We start from the raw sequence: 19,844 nt of genomic DNA, 5'->3' as shown, positions 1-19,844 counted from the left end.
AAGTGCTCACCACACATCTAGATAAGTTCCTTTCGGGGTCTAGTTTCCAAAATGGGGTCACTTGTGGGGGGTTTCTACTGTTAAGCCACATCAGGGGCTCTGCAAACGCAACGTGACGCCCACAGAGCATTCCATCAAAGTCTGCATTTCAAAACGTCACTACTTTACTTCCGAGCCCCGGCATGTGCCCAAACAGTGATTTACCCCCACATATGGGGTATCAGCGTACTCAGGAGAAACTGGACAACAACTTTTGTGGTCAAATTTCTCCTGTTACCCTTGGGAAAATAAAAAATTGCAGGCTAAAAGATCATTTTTGAGAAAATAATTTTTATTTTTTATTTTCATGGCTCTGCGTTATAAACTTATGTGAAGCACTTGGGGGTTCAAAGTCCTCACCACACATCTAGATTAGTTCCTTTGGGGGTCTAGTTTCCAAAATGGTGTCATTTCTGGGGGATCTCCAATGTTTAGGCACACAGGGGCTCTCCAAACGTGACATGGTGTCTGCTAATGATTGGAGCTAATTTTCCATTTAAAAAGCCAAATGGCGTGCCATCCCTTCCGAGCCCTGCCGTGCGCCCAAACAGTGGTTTACCCCCACATATGGGGTATCAGCGTACTCAGGACAAACTGTACAACAATATTTGGGGTCCAATTTCTCCTATTATCCTTGGCAAAATAGGAAATTCCAGGCTAAAAAATCATTTTTGAGGAAAGAAAAATTATTTTTTATTTTCATGGCTCTGCGTTATAAACTTCTGTGAAGCACCTGGGGGTTTAAAGTGCTCAATATGTATCTAGATAAGTTCCTTGGGGGGTCTAGTTTCCAAAATGGGGTCACTTGTGGGGTTGCTCCAATGTTTAGGCACACAGGGGCTCTCCAAACGCGACATGGTGTCCGCTAACAATTGGAGCTAATTTTCCATTCAAAAAGTCAAATGGCGCGCCTTCCCTTCCGAGCCCTGCCGAGTGCCCAAACAGTGGTTTACCCCCACATATGAGGTATCGACGTACTCGGGAGAAATTGCCCAACAAATTTTATGATCCATTTTATCCTACTGCCCATGTGAAAATGAAAAAATTGAGGCGAAAAGAATTTTTTTGTGAAAAAAAAGTACTTTTTCATTTTTACAGATCAATTTGTGAAGCACCTGAGGGTTTAAAGTGCTCACTAGGCATCTAAATAAGTTCCTTGGGGGGTCTAGTTTCCAAAATGGGGTCACTTGTGGGGGAGCGCCAATGTTTAGGCATGCAGGAGCTATCCAAACGCGACATGGTGTCCGCTAACGATGGAAATAATTTTTCAGTCAAATGGCGCTCCTTCCCTTCCGAGCCTTACCATGTGCCCAAACAGTGGTTTACCCCCACATGTGAGGTATTGGTGTACTCAGGAGAAATTGCCCAACACATTTTAGGATCCATTTTATCCTGTTGCCCATGTGAAAATGAAAAAATTGAGGCAAAAAGAATTTTTTTGTGAAAAAAAAGTACTTTTTCATTTTTACGGATCAATTTGTGAAGCACCTGGGGGTTCAAAGTGCTCACTATGCATCTAGATAAGTTCCTTGGGGCGTCTAGTTTACAAAATGGGGTCACTTGTGGGGGAGCTCCAATTTTTAGGCACACGGGGGCTCTCCAAACGTGACATGGTGTCCGCTAAAGAGTGGAGCCAATTTTTGATTCAAAAAGTCAAATGGCGCTCCTTCCCTTCCAAGCCCTGCCGTGCGCCCAAACAGTGGTTTACCCCCACATATGAGGTATCAGCGTACTCAGGACAAATTGGACAACAACTTTCGTGGTTCAGTTTCTCCTTTTACCATTGGGAAAATAAAAAAATTGTTGCTAAAAGATAATTTTTGTGACTAAAAAGTTAAATGTTCATTTTTTCCTTCCATGTTGCTTCTTCTGCTGTGAAGCACCTGAAGGGTTAATAAACTTCTTGAATGTGGTTTTGTGCACCTTGAGGGGTGCAGTTTTTAGAATGGTGTCACTTTTGGGTATTTTCAGCCATATAGACCCCTCAAACTGACTTCAAATGTGAGGTGGTCTCTAAAAAAAATGGTTTTGTAAATTTCGTTGTAAAAATGAGAAATCGCTGGTCAAATTTTAACCCTTATAACTTCCTAACAAAAAAAAATTTTGTTTCCAAAATTGTGCTGATGTAAAGTAAACATGTGGGAAATGTTATTTATTAACTATTTTGTGTCACATATCTCTCTGGTTTAACAGAATAAAATTCAAAATGTGAAAATTGCGAAATTTTCAAAATTTTCGCCAAATTTCCGTTTTTATCACAAATAAACGCAGAATTTATTGACCTAAATTTACCACTAACATGAAGCCCAATATGTCACGAAAAAACAATCTCAGAACCGTTAGGATCCGTTGAAGCGTTCCTGAGTTATTACCTCATAAAGGGACACTGGTCAGAATTGCAAAAAACGGCAAGGTCTTTAAGGTCAAAATAGGCTGGGTCATGAAGGGGTTAATGAGCGTTGAATTTAAAAATTAAAAACAAAAGCGGAAAAAAAACGGCGTGGGCTCCCGCGCAATTTTCTGCGCCAGAGGGGGAAAGCCGACGGCCGGGGCCAATATCTGTAGCCTGCTATGAATACCAGCCCGCAGCTGTCTGCGTAGCCTTTACTGGCTATTAAAAGAGGGGGACCCCCTCAAAAAAAATGACGTGAGGTCCCCCTATATTTTATAGCCAGAAAGGCTACGCAGACAGCTGCAGGCTGATATTCATAGCCTAGAGAGGGGCCATGGATATTGCCCCCCCCCCCGGCTACAAATACCAGTCCGCAGCCGCCCCAGAAATGGCGCATCTGTAAGATGCGCCAATTCCGGCACTTAGCCCTTCTCTTCCCACTCCCGAGTAGCGGTGGGATATGGGGTAATAAGGGGTTAATGTCACCTTGCTATTGTAAGGTGACATTAAGCCGGGTTAATAACGGAGAGGCGTCAATAAGACGCCTATCCATTACTAATCCAATAGTAAGAAAGGGTTAATAAAACACACACACATTTGGAAAAAAGTATTTTAATATTCTTCATTTAACCATACTTACCATACTTCAGCGCCTGCAAAAAAAAATTAAAATAATAAACCGTATACTACCTTTCTGCCGTAGTCCAATTAATAACGAGTGTCCCACGACGATCTCCCCTATAGAACAGTGACATCGGGTGATGTCACTGCTCTATAGGACCCTCAGTGACACACTGACAGGAGACAATGGCTCCTGCAGTGCATCACTGAGGTTACTCTAGTTCACTGGTCTCACTTTATGGCAATTGCTGCGTGGGAAAATGCCTCACCCAGCAATGCCAATAGTGAGACTAGGGACTATTTTCTCACAGGGGCGTAGGAATACCTTGTGAGGAATACATGATGGAAGGATACCTTCCATCATTGTGTTCCTGGAGCCCCTGGAGAGTGGTCGCATCAACTGATGCTCCTGCTCTCCACTGGAGATCGTCGTGGGACACTCGTTTTAATTGGATTTCTGCGGACAGGGAGTATATTGTTTGTTTATTATTTTAATTTTTTTTACAGGTGACAATGGCTTCGGGGAACAAAGTGACAAGTGATGGTGAGTATGTACTCTATGTTATATGTACTGTATGTCTGTAGTATGTATGTATGTACTGTATGTCACATGTCGTTGCATGGTGCATGTCGTTGCATGGTGCATGTAGCATGTCGTCGCATGGTGCATGTAGCATGTCGTCGCATGGTACATGTCGCATGCCGTCGCATCGTGCATGTCGCATGCTGTCGCATGGTGCATGTCGCATGGTACATGTTGCATGCCGTCGCATGGTGCATGTCGCATGGTGCATGTCGCATGTCGTCGCATGGTGCATGTCTTCGCATGGTGCATGTAGCATGTTGTCACATGGTGCATGTTGTCGCATGGTGCATGTTGTCGCATGGTGCATGTCTTCGCATGGTGCATGTCTTCGCATGGTGCATGTCTTCGCATGTCGTCGCATGGTGCATGTAGCATGTCGTTGCATGGTACATGTCGCATGCCGTCGCATGGTGCATGTCGCATGCCGTCGCATGGTGCATGTCGTCGCATGGTGCATGTCATCACATGGTGCATGTCGCCGCATGGTGCATGTAGTCGCATGTAGCATGTCGCATGGTGCATGTCGTCGCATGGTGCATGTAGCATGGTGCATGTCGCTTGGTACATGTCGCTTGGTACATGTCGCATGCCGTCGCATGGTGCATGTCGCATGGTGCATGTCGTCGCATGGTGCATGTTGTCGCATGGCGCATGTCGTCACATGGTGCATGACGTCATATGGTGCATGTCGTCGCATGGTGCATGTAGTCGCATGTAGCATGTCGTCGCATGGCGCATGTAGCATGGTGCATGTCGCACGTTGTCGCATGGTGCATGCAGCATGTCGTCGCATGGTGCATGCAGCATGTCGCCGCATGCAGCATGTCGTTGCATGGTGCATGTCGTCGCATGGTGCATGTAGCATGTCGTCGAATGTAGCATGTCGCATGGTGCATGTCGTCGCATGGTGCATGTCATAGCATGGTGTGTGTTGTATGTATGTATGTACTGTGTATATGTTTTTTTTTTACATTCAACACATTAGCCGGATGATGGGACTACTACTGTCCCATCATTGGCTAATGTGTCACTCACTGGCAGACCCCCGCAGACGCCGGCGGGCACAACTCCCGCAGACGCCGGCGGGCACAACTCCCGCACACGCCGGCGGGCACAACTCCCGCACACGCCGGCGGGCACAACTCCCGCACACGCCGGCGGGAAGGCACACGCCGGCGGGCACAACTCCCGTACACGCCGGCGGGCACAACTCCCGCACACGCTGGCGGGAAGGCACACGCCGGCGGGCACAACTCCCGCACACGCCGGCGGGCACAACTCCCGCACACGCCGGCGGGAAGGCACACGCCGGCGGGCACAACTCCCGCACACGCGGGCAGGCACCGGCGCCGGTCCACAAAAACACCGGCGCCGGCGGGCAGATCCCCGGCGACCGCAGCACAGCCCCGCCCGCACATCATGATCCCATTCCCAGCAGCAGTGAGCACTGAGCACACAGAGCCCCGCCCGCCCCCAGCAGAGCCCTGCAGGCAGCCCCCAGCACCGCCCACAGCCCAGTCACTCTTGCTGAGTGACTGCCTACTGTGGGGGCTGGTCACGCCTGCTGCTGACGTCACGTCAATTTCTAGAGTCTGGAAATTGACGTGACGTCGGCAGAAATGAGCGGCGGCTGCAGTCTGGGGGTCATGTGACCCGTACCCAGCTGCAGCCATAGCGCCGCTCAGAGGCAAAAACGGCAACGCAAGGTAATGGCACAATTCATTAGGGGCCCTGGGGGGATACATTGGGGGGTTAATTGAAAGTAGTGGACAACCCCTTTAACATTTAACATGTAGGGGTGATGCAAATGACATTTTCATGTAGGAGTATATTGTGTTTGATTTTATCACTGGAGATGCCACAGTGACAATTGAATGCTGCATATACCATACTAGATGGTGGCCCAATTCTAACGCATCGGGTATTCTAGAATATGTATGTATGTATACAGCAGCCACATAGTATATCGCACAGGCCACGTAGTATATAGAAGTACTACGTGGCCTGTGCTATATACTATGTGGCTGCTATATACATACATACATACATACATATTGTAGAATACCTGATGCGTTAATACAGGCCACGCAGTAAATAACACGGCCCACGTAGTATATAACACAGCCCACGGAGTATATAGCAGCCACATAGTATAGAACACAGCCCACGTAGTATATAACACAGCCCACAGAGTATATAGCAGCCACGTAGTATATAACACAGCCCACGTAGTATGTAACACAGACCACAGAGTATATAACACTGGCCACGAAATATATAAAACAGCCCACGTAATAAATAGCACAGCCCACATAGTATCTAACACTGGCCATAGAAGTAAATAGTCCCATACAGCTTCATATGATACACGACTACTCCGCACAGCTGGAGCCACCGTACACATAGATCACTACGCCCGTGCCCGGCCACTCACCGTGTAATTAAAATAAAAAATAGTTATATACTCACCCGCCGGGGTCCAGCGAAGCTGTGCCGATGCGGGCGGCTGCCGCCATCTTTCATTCCCAGGATGCATTGCGAAATTACCCAGATGACTTAGCGGTCTCTCGAATGGGAGCTGGCGGCAGGCGCGAGAGCATCGTCGGACGACGGAAGGTGAGAATAGCAGGTTTTTTGTTTTTTTATTATTTTTAACATTAGATCTTTTTACTATTGATGCAGCATAGGCAGCATCAATAGTAAAAAGTTGGGGACACACAGGGTTAATAGCAGCGTTAACGGAGTGCGTTACCCGTGGCATAACGCGGTCCGTTAACGCTGGCATTAACCCTGTGTGAGCGGTGACTGGACGGGAGTATGGAGCGGGCGCCAGGCACTGACTGGACGGAAGTAGGGAGGGACTAATTCTCGGCCTGACTGTGCCCGTCGCTGATTGGTCGCGGCAGCCAGGACAGGCAGCTGGCGAGACCAATCAGCGACACAGGATTTCCGTTACAGACAGACAGACGGAAGTACCCCTTAGACAATTATATATATAGAAGTTATGTAAATGTATAGTCCTGGTTCTTGATTGTCCACAGACCTGGAATACTGGAACAGACTAGTCGATGCTAATTTAACTTGATGCTACGCATTTGTATTACTGGTTAAAGGGAACCGGTCACCCCCAAAATGGAAGTTGAGCTAAGCCCACCGGCATCAGGGGCTTATCTACAGCATTCTGGAATGCTGTAGATAAGCCCCCGATGTAACCCGAAAGATGAGAAAAAAAGGTTAGATTATACTCACCTGGGTGGGTGGTCCAATCCGATGGGCGTCGCGGTCCGAGGCCTCCCATCTTCTTACGATCATGTCTTCTTCTTGTGTCTTCATGCCGCAGCTCCGGCGCAGGCGTACTTTGTCTGCCCTGTTGAGGGCAGAGCACAGTACTGCAGTGCGCAGGCGCCGGGAAAGGTCAGAGAGGCCCAGCGCCTGCGCACTGCAGTACTTTGCTCTGCCCTCAACAGGGCAGACAAAGTACGCCTGCACCGGAGCCGCAGCGTGAAGACAAGGAGAGGATGTCATCGTAAGAAGATGGGAGGACCCGGATTGGACCGCGACGCCCATCGGACCGGACCACAGCGGGACCGCCCCTGAGTGAGTATAATCTAACCTCTTTTTCTCATCTGTCAGGATCAGGTTACATCGGGGGCTTATCTACAGCATTACAGAATACTGTAGATAAGCCCATGATGCCAGTGGGCTTAGCTCACCTTCCATTTTGGGGGTGACAGGTTCCCTTTAACAGAACTATGGCCTTCCTGTGGCTTTTACTAGGCGACGTATGGCACAGCTGCTCTTAAAGGGAGTCTGTCAGCCCAAATTGGGTAAATGAGTATACCGAAACTAACCACGTACCCTGGTAATGGATGAAGCAACAATAATTAATCTTTTAATTTTCAAATCTGTTCCTCAATTACTCCCAAAGTTATCTTTATTGCAATATGCAAATTAAGGTACTCTGTCACACATACAAACATGGACAAAATTGTTAAAGTAAGAAAAACCCAAAATGATCACTAAAATAACTTGAAACTGATGGCCAAAAATGATGGTTCCTTTGACTTAATATTTTGATACACAATCTTGTCAGGCAAACGCTGCAAACAAACGATTTCTGTAACTCTCAGTTAGACTTCAGCACCTGTCCACAGGTATTTTGTCCCTCTCCTCTTGAGCAAACTGCTCCAGCAGTTTCAGGTTTGAAGGTGCCTTCTTCAGACTCCATATTCCAGTTCCTTCCACAGATGTTCAATAGGATTTAGATCAGGGCTCACAGAAGTCACTTCAGAATAGTCCATGCTTCATTCTTAGCTACCCCCACTACTGTGTTTTAGGCAGCCCCCAAATCTAAGAAGCATCATTTTCAAGAGCTCCCTGTCTTCTCCAATAGATGCAGGAACCTTTCCTTGCAATCAGAAAAAATGTAAAACCTGTCCATTTATAATGACCACGGACAATATAAAGATCCCCAATTCACATCTGGACTACAAGATACCAGGTACTTTCAGCTGCGTCACTTCTAATGTGGTGTACCTAATTATTTGTACTAAATGTCCAACTGGGGGTTTGTATGTGGGGGAGACAGGGCAAAAGTTTAGAACAAGAATGAATTCTCACCGCCACACAATAAGATAAAAAAGAATGGATCTACCTGTGGCAATATATTTTTGTCTCCCAAATCATAACATTATGGGCATTAAATTACTTGTGTTAAAAGGTAGCTTCAAATGTCAGAGAGACAGAAGAAACTGGGAATATAAACTGATGACGACCTTTTACAGTCAATGCAGGAATGAATGTGTCGCACGGATTTATGTCTTTTTACATCAACTAAGGAACTTGCCCCTCAGACTATGAGGGGTAATCACAACAGAGACCCTAATCAGAGGACAATAAAACATTCCTTATCTAAGAAATGGCCCAATATTTATGGCCATACCGTATTTTCCGGCGTATAAGATGACTGGGTGTATAAGACGACCCCCCAACTTTTCCAGTTAAAATACAAAATCTTCTTAAAAGTCGGGGGTTTTCTTATACGCTATATGTCGTCTTATAGGGCTGGTGACTAATGTGCCTTTTGAGGGGGGGGGGGGGAGTGGTCCCGATGACGAAGAGGGGGCGTCTCACAGTAAAGTGTGAGTGGAGTATCCCCCATTACCTCATTGTAGCTGCAGCGTGGGGTTTCTGTGCTGGGAGCGGCGGCTCCTCTGTGTGCCACGTGGGTGCTGTGCTGTGGGGTGGCGGCTCCTCTTCGTGCAGCGTCGGGGCTCTGTGCTGTGGGGCGGTGGCGGCGTATCTTAGCGCAGAGTCAGTCGGGGCTCCTCCGTCATTTCCTCAAAGCCTGGAGGCCCCGGGTGCTCCATTGCTGCGATGCGGTGGCCTCCGGGAAAATGGCCGCTGGGGGTGGCGCATGCTCAGATTCAGATCTCGTCTCCCGAGATCTCGGGACACATACACTGCCGCCGCCCCACAGCAGAGAGCCCCAACGCTGCACGAAGAGGAGCTGCCGCCCCACAGCGCAGCACCCACGCGGCACAAAGAGCCGCCGCTCCCAGCACAGAGACCCCACGCTGCAGCTACAATGAGGTAATGGGGGATACTCCACTCATACTTTCCTGTGAGACGCCCCCTCTTCGTCATCGGGACCACTCCCCCCCCACCCACCATATATATACGTTGATATCTGCACCCGGCGTACAAGACGACACCCAGTGTATAAGACGACCCACGACTTTTAAGAAGATTTTCAGGGGTTAAAAAGTAGTCTTATATGCCGGAAAATACGGTAACTGTTTATCACTCATGGTAATTCTGCTTCATGTCACCTGTCTTATCCATGGTTTTTCCTTTTTTTTGTGCCATGTTGTGCATAAATATGTGATTCTTCAGAATTTCTTTTAGTCTTAGCCTGATGAAGAGACCTGTGTAGTCTCGAAAGCTTGCAATTTGTTACCATCTTTTCAGTTAGCCATTAATAGGTATCAACCACTGAGGACTCAATTCTAAATATTTTTCATTCTTAGGCTACTTTCACACTGACGTTTTTTTCAATACGTCGCAATGCGTCGTTTAGGGGAAAAAACGCATCCTGCAAAGTTGTTTGCAGGATGCGTTTTTGCCCCATAGATTAACATTAGCGACGCATTGCGATGCATTGACACACGTTGCAACCGTCGTGCGACGGTTGCGCCGTGTTGTGGCGGACCGCCGGAACTCCGCCCCCACCTCCCCGCACCTTACAATGGGGCAGCGGATGCGCAGGAAAAATGCATCCGTTGTGCCTCCGTTTCACTGCTAGCGTCGGAACCTCGGCCCGACGCACTGCGACGGGCCGAGTCCGACGCTAGTGTGAAAGTAGCCTTAGCTAGTCATCCACTAAGCCTGACACAGAGCTCATCAGAGTGCCTTAAAGGGTTACTGTCAACTTGATTTCACACCCCAAAACTATTTATACATGCTTTTGGCGCTTTCAAAGACTAGTCAATACATGTTCATGGCCAGTCCCTTCCTCCACTAATGAGAACTCACCATTTGAAATGATATGCAAATGAGGCTAAAAGACTATGGTAGATCAGAAGCCTCTGTCACTCCAGGTCTATACCACTCCCACCTATACCATTCAAATCTTTATTGGCTCAAGAATTTTGGCAATATTTCACCTTTTCTAAGGCTATGTGCACACGATCAGGAATGTCTGCAGAATTTTCCTGAACAAAACCGGACTTTTTCTGCAGGAAATCCGCTCGCATTGTTTTCGCATTTTTATTGCGTTTTTTGTGCTTTTCTGCACGGATTTTTCATGATTTTCTCCGGAGCTCCCCATTGCAATAACATAGTGTCAAAAACGCGAAAAATCTTCAAAATTAATGAACATGCTGCGCTATTTACCGCGATGCACTTTTTTTGCAGAAAAAAAGCAGCATGTGCACGAAAATTGCGGAATTCATTAAAATGATGGGATGCTTAGTGTAAGCTTATATATATATATATATATATATATATATATATACATACATACATATATATATATATATATATATATATATATATATATACAGTGGGGCAAAAAAGTATTTAGTCAGTCAGCAATAGTGCAAGTTCCACCACTTAAAAAGATGAGAGGCGTCTGTAATTTACATCATAGGTAGACCTCAACTATGGGAGACAAACTGAGAAAAAAAAATCCAGAAAATCACATTGTCTGTTTTTTTAACATTTTATTTGCATATTATGGTGGAAAATAAGTATTTGGTCAGAAACAAACAATCAAGATTTCTGGCTCTCACAGACCTGTAACTTCTTTTTTAAGAGTCTCCTCTTTCCTCCACTCATTACCTGTAGTAATGGCACCTGTTTAAACTTATCAGTATAAAAAGACACCTGTGCACACCCTCAAACAGTCTGACTCCAAACTCCACTATGGTGAAGACCAAAGAGCTGTCAAAGGACACCAGAAACAAAATTGTAGCCTGATCTCCAGCTGAGTGTCATGCAGGCCTGCAATGCTGCTTATGAGCAGGCTATGCAGCAGAGTCGGTATTTCCAGCAGACAGTGGGGGCATATCCAACTGTGCCACGATTAACCTCAATGCCAACCTCTGCTGAATACCACAGCACGGCCACCTCAATTCCTTCCACAGGCGGACTCCACTACAGCGCCAGCACCATGACGAGTGCAGTTGGACATCCCACCGCCACCACCGTGACAACCGCTGCTCCTGCTTGGACCTCCTCCACTGACACCGCGATGCAGCAGGACCCAGGCATGGCTTTCCGTACCGCCACCACCACGATGCAGCAGGACCCTAGCATGGCTTTCTGTACTGCCCCCACCACTATGCAGCAGGACCCTGGCATGGCCTTCCGCTCTCCAAGCACTATGGACTCTGGCATGGCTGCACGCTCTACGAGCAATATGGACTCTGACAGTGCAGCCGGACCCTGACAGGTCACCCGCCACCACGCCACGGCATATGAGCCCACCAAGATGTCTCCCAACCAGGCAAACCCAAAAAAAACCCAGAAAAAAACAAACAGAGGGCTCTTCGCATTCCTCCCCCTTCACCTACCAATGTGTCTGTAATGTCAGTTTTGTCTCACCCTTCCAGTGCGTCTCAAGCCTCTCATGTGTCAAGCCCCATCCCCGAACTTCCAGACCCTTCTAGTTTCATTGCCCCTTCTCCTGCCACCTCTACGTCGTCCACGGTTAGCCAGGCCTCAGTTCCTCACACCCCCCGTTTACATCACTCTACCCCAAGCCGGCACAGTAAAAAATAATTTTTTTCAGTTGTTAACAAAATAAAAAAAGTTTGATTTGCCACAATTATGTTTGGTTTATTGTGTCTATCGCCGCCGGCAACACACACCGTGCGCCAAGAAACGTTGCCACACACTTTTTGGCCCACATCATATCTCCAGTAGTTAAAAATAAAAAGACTGCAGCTTTGTGTGTCTTTAGTATACAGATATGAGGTGGGCCAAAAAACATTACATGTATCTCCATAATCTCTTTTTGTCTGTGCCTAGTGTGGCAGTCTGAAGAGAAAATGGTGGAAATACAGTGCAGACCTCTACTGAACAGGTCAGGTGTCAAAAAACTCATTAGTTATGACACCTGACCTGTTGAGTAGATAACTGCCTTGTATAACCACCATTTTCTCTTCTTTATACATAATCTATTACACACCAATTGAGGGGACAATGGTTGTCACACACTACATATCTATGCTCACCTGCCCAGGTGTCAGAAATAGTTAATTCATGAGCCTGTATATGTTTATCATGAATTCATTATTTCTGACACCTGACTTGATGAGTATAGATAGTGTGACAGTGATTGTCTCTTCAGTTTGTGTCCAATGGATACAGGAGAAGACAATCATGACGCAATGACGTCAACAAGCTTACCAATAAAGCAACATGGCTGCCATTACTAGCAGTATGTGGCCAGTGTTTTATATCAGTATTTGTAAACCAAAACAAAGAGTGGAACAATGAGAGGTAAATTATGATATTAACATAACTAGCACCTCTGCCTTTATCACCCACTCCTGGTTTTGGATTACAAAAACTGATATTAAATACAGATCAAATACTGCCAGTTTTAGGACAACCTTGGTTTGGAGAGGAAAAAGATAGGAGAGATGGTCAACACAACCAAAACTAAAGTTTATGAATGAGAAATATCATCATTGTAGAAAATTACTGGTACAGATATAATTACAACAGGACATTTACACAACATTGTCCTGCCATGACACACGTCCAATATCTGAATAAAAAAAGGCAGCAAATTGGTCCTGCATGTGACTAACGGTTGCAGTTGACCGCAGCGGGTGATGCTGGAAATCGGGCAGTGGGTGTGCAACTGGTTCATCCAGTTAAATGTTGGGTCGCTCCTTAGTCATTATGTAATTGTGGAGAACCACACAGGCTTTGACCACCTCGTCGACTGTTTCCACTTTTAGATTTATGGCTGATGCAAGAATGCGCCATTTAGCGACCAGAATGCCAAAGGTACACTCTACTGTTATTCGGGCCCTGGTCAGTCTGTAGTTAAAAATCCTTCTAGTGTGGTTCAAGTCCCGACTGGAATATGGCTTCAGTAGGTTTTCACACATCTGGAAGGCCTCATCCCCAACCATAACAAATGGCATCGGTGGACCTTGAGTGTTGGGGAGAGGTTGTGGCGGTGGAAAATTGAAATTGTTGCCATACACACGGCGGCCCATATCCGAGTTCTTGAAACTCTGGGAATCGTTGCCACGGCCAAAAGCTCCAATGTCCAAGGCGATGAAGCGACAGTTCGCATCGGCTATTGCGATGAGCACCACAGAAAAATATTTTTTGTAATTGAAGTACTCCGATCCTGTCCTGGCTGGTTTGATAATGCGAATGTGCTTTCCATCCACCGCTCCTAAACAGTTGGGGAAATCACACACATTCCAGAATTTTTCAGCTATTTCAAGCCACATGTCTGCGGTGGGTACGGGTATAAACTCATCCCGGAGTACATTCCACAAAGCCCGGCAGGTGTCCGCAACTATTCCGGACAGGGTGGATATTCCAAGCCGGTATTGGAAGTGGAGGGATGATAAACTCTCTCCGGTTGCCAGAAATCTGTAAGAAAAACCCAACCAGGCAAACCCAAAAAAAACCCAGAAAAAAACAAACAGAGGGCTCTTCGCATTCCTCCCCCTTCACCTACCAATGTGTCTGTAATGTCAGTTTTGTCTCACCCTTCCAGTGCGTCTCAAGCCTCTCATGTGTCAAGCCCCATCCCCGAACTTCCAGACCCTTCTAGTTTCATTGCCCCTTCTCCTGCCACCTCTACGTCGTCCACGGTTAGCCAGGCCTCAGTTCCTCACACCCCCCGTTTACATCACTCTACCCCAAGCCGGCACAGTAAAAAATAATTTTTTTCAGTTGTTAACAAAATAAAAAAAGTTTGATTTGCCACAATTATGTTTGGTTTATTGTGTCTATCGCCGCCGGCAACACACACCGTGCGCCAAGAAACGTTGCCACACACTTTTTGGCCCACATCATATCTCCAGTAGTTAAAAATAAAAAGACTGCAGCTTTGTGTGTCTTTAGTATACAGATATGAGGTGGGCCAAAAAACATTACATGTATCTCCATAATCTCTTTTTGTCTGTGCCTAGTGTGGCAGTCTGAAGAGAAAATGGTGGAAATACAGTGCAGACCTCTACTGAACAGGTCAGGTGTCAAAAAACTCATTAGTTATGACACCTGACCTGTTGAGTAGATAACTGCCTTGTATAACCACCATTTTCTCTTCTTTATACATAATCTATTACACACCAATTGAGGGGACAATGGTTGTCACACACTACATATCTATGCTCACCTGCCCAGGTGTCAGAAATAGTTAATTCATGAGCCTGTATATGTTTATCATGAATTCATTATTTCTGACACCTGACTTGATGAGTATAGATAGTGTGACAGTGATTGTCTCTTCAGTTTGTGTCCAATGGATACAGGAGAAGACAATCATGACGCAATGACGTCAACAAGCTTACCAATAAAGCAACATGGCTGCCATTACTAGCAGAATGTGGCCAGTGTTTTATATCAGTATTTGTAAACCAAAACAAAGAGTGGAACAATGAGAGGTAAATTATGATATTAACATAACTAGCACCTCTGCCTTTATCACCCACTCCTGGTTTTGGATTACAAAAACTGATATTAAATACAGATCAAATACTGCCAGTTTTAGGACAACCTTGGTTTGGAGAGGAAAAAGATAGGAGAGATGGTCAACACAACCAAAACTAAAGTTTATGAATGAGAAATATCATCATTGTAGAAAATTACTGGTACAGATATAATTACAACAGGACATTTACACAACATTGTCCTGCCATGACACACGTCCAATATCTGAATAAAAAAAGGCAGCAAATTGGTCCTGCATGTGACTAACGGTTGCAGTTGACCGCAGCGGGTGATGCTGGAAATCGGGCAGTGGGTGTGCAACTGGTTCATCCAGTTAAATGTTGGGTCGCTCCTTAGTCATTATGTAATTGTGGAGAACCACACAGGCTTTGACCACCTCGTCGACTGTTTCCACTTTTAGATTTATGGCTGATGCAAGAATGCGCCATTTAGCGACCAGAATGCCAAAGGTACACTCTACTGTTATTCGGGCCCTGGTCAGTCTGTAGTTAAAAATCCTTCTAGTGTGGTTCAAGTCCCGACTGGAATATGGCTTCAGTAGGTTTTCACACATCTGGAAGGCCTCATCCCCAACCATAACAAATGGCATCGGTGGACCTTGAGTGTTGGGGAGAGGTTGTGGCGGTGGAAAATTGAAATTGTTGCCATACACACGGCGGCCCATATCCGAGTTCTTGAAACTCTGGGAATCGTTGCCACGGCCAAAAGCTCCAATGTCCAAGGCGATGAAGCGACAGTTCGCATCGGCTATTGCGATGAGCACCACAGAAAAATATTTTTTGTAATTGAAGTACTCCGATCCTGTCCTGGCTGGTTTGATAATGCGAATGTGCTTTCCATCCACCGCTCCTAAACAGTTGGGGAAATCACACACATTCCAGAATTTTTCAGCTATTTCAAGCCACATGTCTGCGGTGGGTACGGGTATAAACTCATCCCGGAGTACATTCCACAAAGCCCGGCAGGTGTCCGCAACTATTCCGGACAGGGTGGATATTCCAAGCCGGTATTGGAAGTGGAGGGATGATAAACTCTCTCCGGTTGCCAGAAATCTGTAAGAAAAACAGAAACAAAAAAAATTACAATCTATTCTATTTATGGTGTGTTTACGCTAAAGAAAGATAGGTAAATAGCCAAAACATACATGTCTGAAAACAAAAAAATTGGACTGTCATTGGGTTTAGATTTGTAACGTACCTTAATGTAACCAGCAGACGTTCCTCCGGTGGAATCGCTCTACGGAGCTGGGTGTCCTGTCTCTGTATGGTTCCTTGGACACGAGCAAGCAAATCCCGGAATGAGTCTTGCGACATCCTTGTATATTCATGGAATTTCTCCGGGTTGGCATTAAGCTCGGCATAGTGCGTGTGATAGGCTCCACGGCTCTCACGTACTTCGATAATGGGGTGCCTCCAAAAACGCCTACATTGTCTCCTTCTCCATCTTTCGCGATTTCTGTCTTGCTCCCCAAGCAAAAGCACAGGCAAGAAACAGCTTGAAGCTGAAATCCAGGTTGAAATAAAAGCTCTCAATGCGAAGATCCATCATGACACAGGATACAGTAGCAAACTGTTAAAATTTCAGTAGCCCTAGGATCTATAAATAGAGATCCCATCATATACGCCCTCTTTAGTCCCATTGGCGGTGTCTGGTTATCTTGATTTTTCTCTTGTGAAATTTCTCATCATGCGCACCAAAAACGCAAACGCAGGAAAAAATGCATGTAAACGCGGCTTTTTTTTAACCGCATGCGACAACGCATGCGTCTAAAAAACGCTGCATTTGTACGTGTTTATATGCGTTTTTTCCACCACTTGCGGATGCGTTTTAAACGCTGCGGATTTAAACGCAAATGTGAAACCAGCCTAAGATGTTGTTTTCAGATTAAAGTAAATTTTGCATTTCATTTGGAAATCATGGTCCCAGAGTCTGGATAAAGGGTGGAGGAGCACACAATCCAAGCTGCTTGAGGTCTAGTGTGGAGTTTCCACAATCAGTGATGGTTTGGGGGGCCATGTTATCTGCTGGTGTAGGTCCACTGTGTTTTATAAAGACCAAAGTCAGCGCAGCCGTCTACCAGGAAATTTTAGAGCACTTCATGCTTCTCTCTGCTGGCAAGCTTTTTGGAAATGGAAATTTCATTCTCCAGCAGGAGTTGGCACCTGTCCGCACTGCCAAATGTACAAATACCTGGTTTAAAAACAACAGTATCACTGTGCTTGATTAGCCAGCAAACTCGCCTGACCTTAACCCCGTAGAGAATCTATGGGGTATTGTCAAGAGGAAGGTGAGAGCCAAAAGACCCAACAATGCAGACGAGCTGAAGGCTGCTATCAAAGCAACCTGGGCTTCCATAACACCTCAGCAGTGCCACAGGCTGATCGCCTCCATGCCACGCCACATTGATTCAGTATTTGATGCAAAAGGAGACCCGACCAAGTATTGAGTGCATTTACTGAACATACATTTCAGTAGGCCAACATTTTGGATTTTAAAACAATTTTTCAAGTTGGTATTATAAAGTATTCTAATTTACTGAGATAATGACTGTTGGCTTTTCATTGGTTGTAAGCCATAACCATTAACATTAATAGAAATAAACACTTGAAATAGATCACTATTTAAAATGATTATATAATATGAGTTTCACTTTCTGTATTGAAGAACTGAAATAAATTAACTTTTTGATGATATTCTAATTTTGTGAGAAGCACCTGTATATACGTCATGGAGGGGAAGGACTTCCCAACCAATTAAGTATATGTACGTCATGTCGATCGCCCACGCATGGGAGCTGTGAGCGGGTGATTGCCGGCAAATGTTCAGTGAAGTTCACAGCTGACACCCAGTAAATATCGATTGCAGCATTTAGAAAGCAGAGAGAGGGAGCTCCCTCTCTCCTCGGCAATGTCCCTTGCCATGAAAAAGGCCCGATCGTTGCCATGGTGATTTGAGGTCGTCATGATGACATCCAGGTCACTAGGCTTAGACCATGTGTAGAGCATGGACTAAGGGGTCTGTGTCAGTGCAGTACTGACAGTTATTATTATTATTATTTATTGTTATAGCGCCATTTATTCCATGGCGCTTTACATGTGAGGAGGGGTATACATAATAAAAACAAGAACAACTAAATGCATGGTCCATTAAGTGCATTGTAATGCTTTATAACAGACAGCAATCAGAGAAATGAAGGTGAACGTTCCATAGAGGGACTAAGTAAAAAAAAAAAAATACAAATTATTTATATATATATATATATATATATATATATATATATATATATATATATATATATATATATATATATATATACACACACACATATATACACATATATATACGGAAAAAATTGGAACAGCATCCAATACCAACTCACATAACGTGCAAAGCTCTCCCAATCTCCCAAACAGTAATCCAATGGTCTCCAATAGTAGAGTCAAAAAAAGGAAAGCAGCACAAAAAACTGAAAAAAAACAGTGGACTTTATTTATATATATATAAATATATATATATATATATATATATATATATATATCTATAATATAACGCTGGGAGCGTCACTCTGTCCGAAGCCTTTATAGACTGCGCCGGCGCAAGCGCCGGCGCAGTCTGGGCCTCACAGAGTGACGCTCCCGGGAGATCGCTGTGTGCGTTCACACTGAACGCACACCGCGATCTCCAACAGAGAAGCAGGGACCGCCAGGAGGGTGAGTATCGGCCATATTCACCTGTCCCCGTTCCATCACTGAGCGCCGCCATCTTCCCGGTCTTCGGCCTGTAACCTTCAGTTCAGAGGGCGGGATGACGCGCTTAATGCGCGCCGGCGCCGCCCTCTGACTGAACAGTCACAGCCAGGAGACCGGGAAGATGGCAGCGCTCAGCGATGGAACGCAGGACAGGTGAATATAGTAAGTGCTGGGGGGCCTGAGCTGGCGGCGATACCGGCACCTGACCCCCACAGCGCGCCGATGTCCCCGCCTGCTCAGGTTCCCGGATGGATGCAGCACATACCAGGATGGGGACGCAGGATGGGGACGCAGCACATAGCAGGATGGGGACGCAGCACATACCAGGATGGGGACGCAGGATGGGGACGCAGCACATACCAGGATGGGGACGCAGGATGGGGACGCAGCACATACCAGGATGGGGACGCAGCACATACCAGGATGGGGACGCAGGATGGGGACGCAGCACATACCAGGATGGGGACGCAGGATGGGGACGCAGCACATACCAGGATGGGGACACAGGATGGGGACGCAGCACATACCAGGATGGGGACGCAGGATGGGGACGCAGCACATACCAGGATGGGGACGCAGGATGGGGACGCAGCACATACCAGGATGGGGACGCAGGATGGGGACGCAGCACATGACAGGATGGGGACGCAGGATGGGAGCAGCGCATCACAGGATGGGGACGCAGGATGGGAGCAGCGCAGCACAGGATGGGGACGCAGGATGGGGACGCAGCACATACCAGGATGGGGACGCAGGATGGGGACGCAGCACATACCAGGATGGGGGCGCAGGATGGGGACGCAGCACATACCAGGATGGGGACGCAGGATGGGGACGCAGCACATACCAGGATGGGGACGCAGGATGGGGACGCAGCACATACCAGGATGGGGACGCAGGATGGGGACGCAGGATGGGGAAGCAGCACATACCAGGATGGGAACGCAGGATGGGGACGCAGCACATACCAGGATGGGGACGCAGGATGGGTGCAGCACATGACAGGATGGGGACGCAGGATGGGGACGCAGGATGGGGATGCAGGATGGGAGCAGCGCATCACAGGATGGGGACGCAGGATGGGAGCAGCGCATCACAGGATGGGGACGCAGGATGGGGACGCAGCACATACCAGGATGGGGACGCAGGATGGGTGCAGCACATGACAGGATGGGGACGCAGGATGGGGACGCAGGATGGGTGCAGCACATGACAGGATGGGGACGCAGGATGGGTGCAGCACATG

The 19,844-nt window shown here is 46.6% G+C and overlaps 2 protein-coding genes across 2 annotated transcripts in view; both read right to left on the bottom strand.

Moving 5' to 3' along the window:
- ACOXL (acyl-CoA oxidase like) overlaps positions 1 to 19,844 on the bottom strand; it is a 786,620-nt gene that overhangs the window by 261,234 nt on the left and 505,542 nt on the right. The window lies entirely within an intron of this gene.
- LOC138680580 (uncharacterized) lies at positions 15,029 to 16,180 on the bottom strand. The gene is made up of 2 exons (XM_069767927.1): positions 16,047 to 16,180; positions 15,029 to 15,901 (listed from the first exon to the last, which is right to left on the bottom strand). The coding sequence occupies exons 1-2, from the start codon at positions 16,160 to 16,162 to the stop codon at positions 15,163 to 15,165; spliced, it is 855 nt and encodes a 284-aa protein (XP_069624028.1). The 5' UTR covers positions 16,163 to 16,180; the 3' UTR covers positions 15,029 to 15,162.

The sequence above is a fragment of the Ranitomeya imitator genome, chromosome 5 (assembly GCF_032444005.1).
Source record: "Ranitomeya imitator isolate aRanImi1 chromosome 5, aRanImi1.pri, whole genome shotgun sequence".
Taxonomy (NCBI): domain Eukaryota; kingdom Metazoa; phylum Chordata; class Amphibia; order Anura; family Dendrobatidae; genus Ranitomeya; species Ranitomeya imitator.
Note: the sequence above shows the minus strand (reverse complement) of the source record. Positions and strands in the feature narration are given on the sequence as shown.

Coding starts and splice junctions, on each gene's coding strand:
- LOC138680580 (XM_069767927.1), bottom strand. CDS start 16,162: ATGTCGCAAGACTCATTCCGGGATTTGCTTGCTCGTGTCCAAGGAACC. Junction 15,902..16,046: donor CGTCTGCTGGTTACATTAAG/GTACGTTACAAA, acceptor TTTTTCTTACAG/ATTTCTGGCAACCGGAGAGA.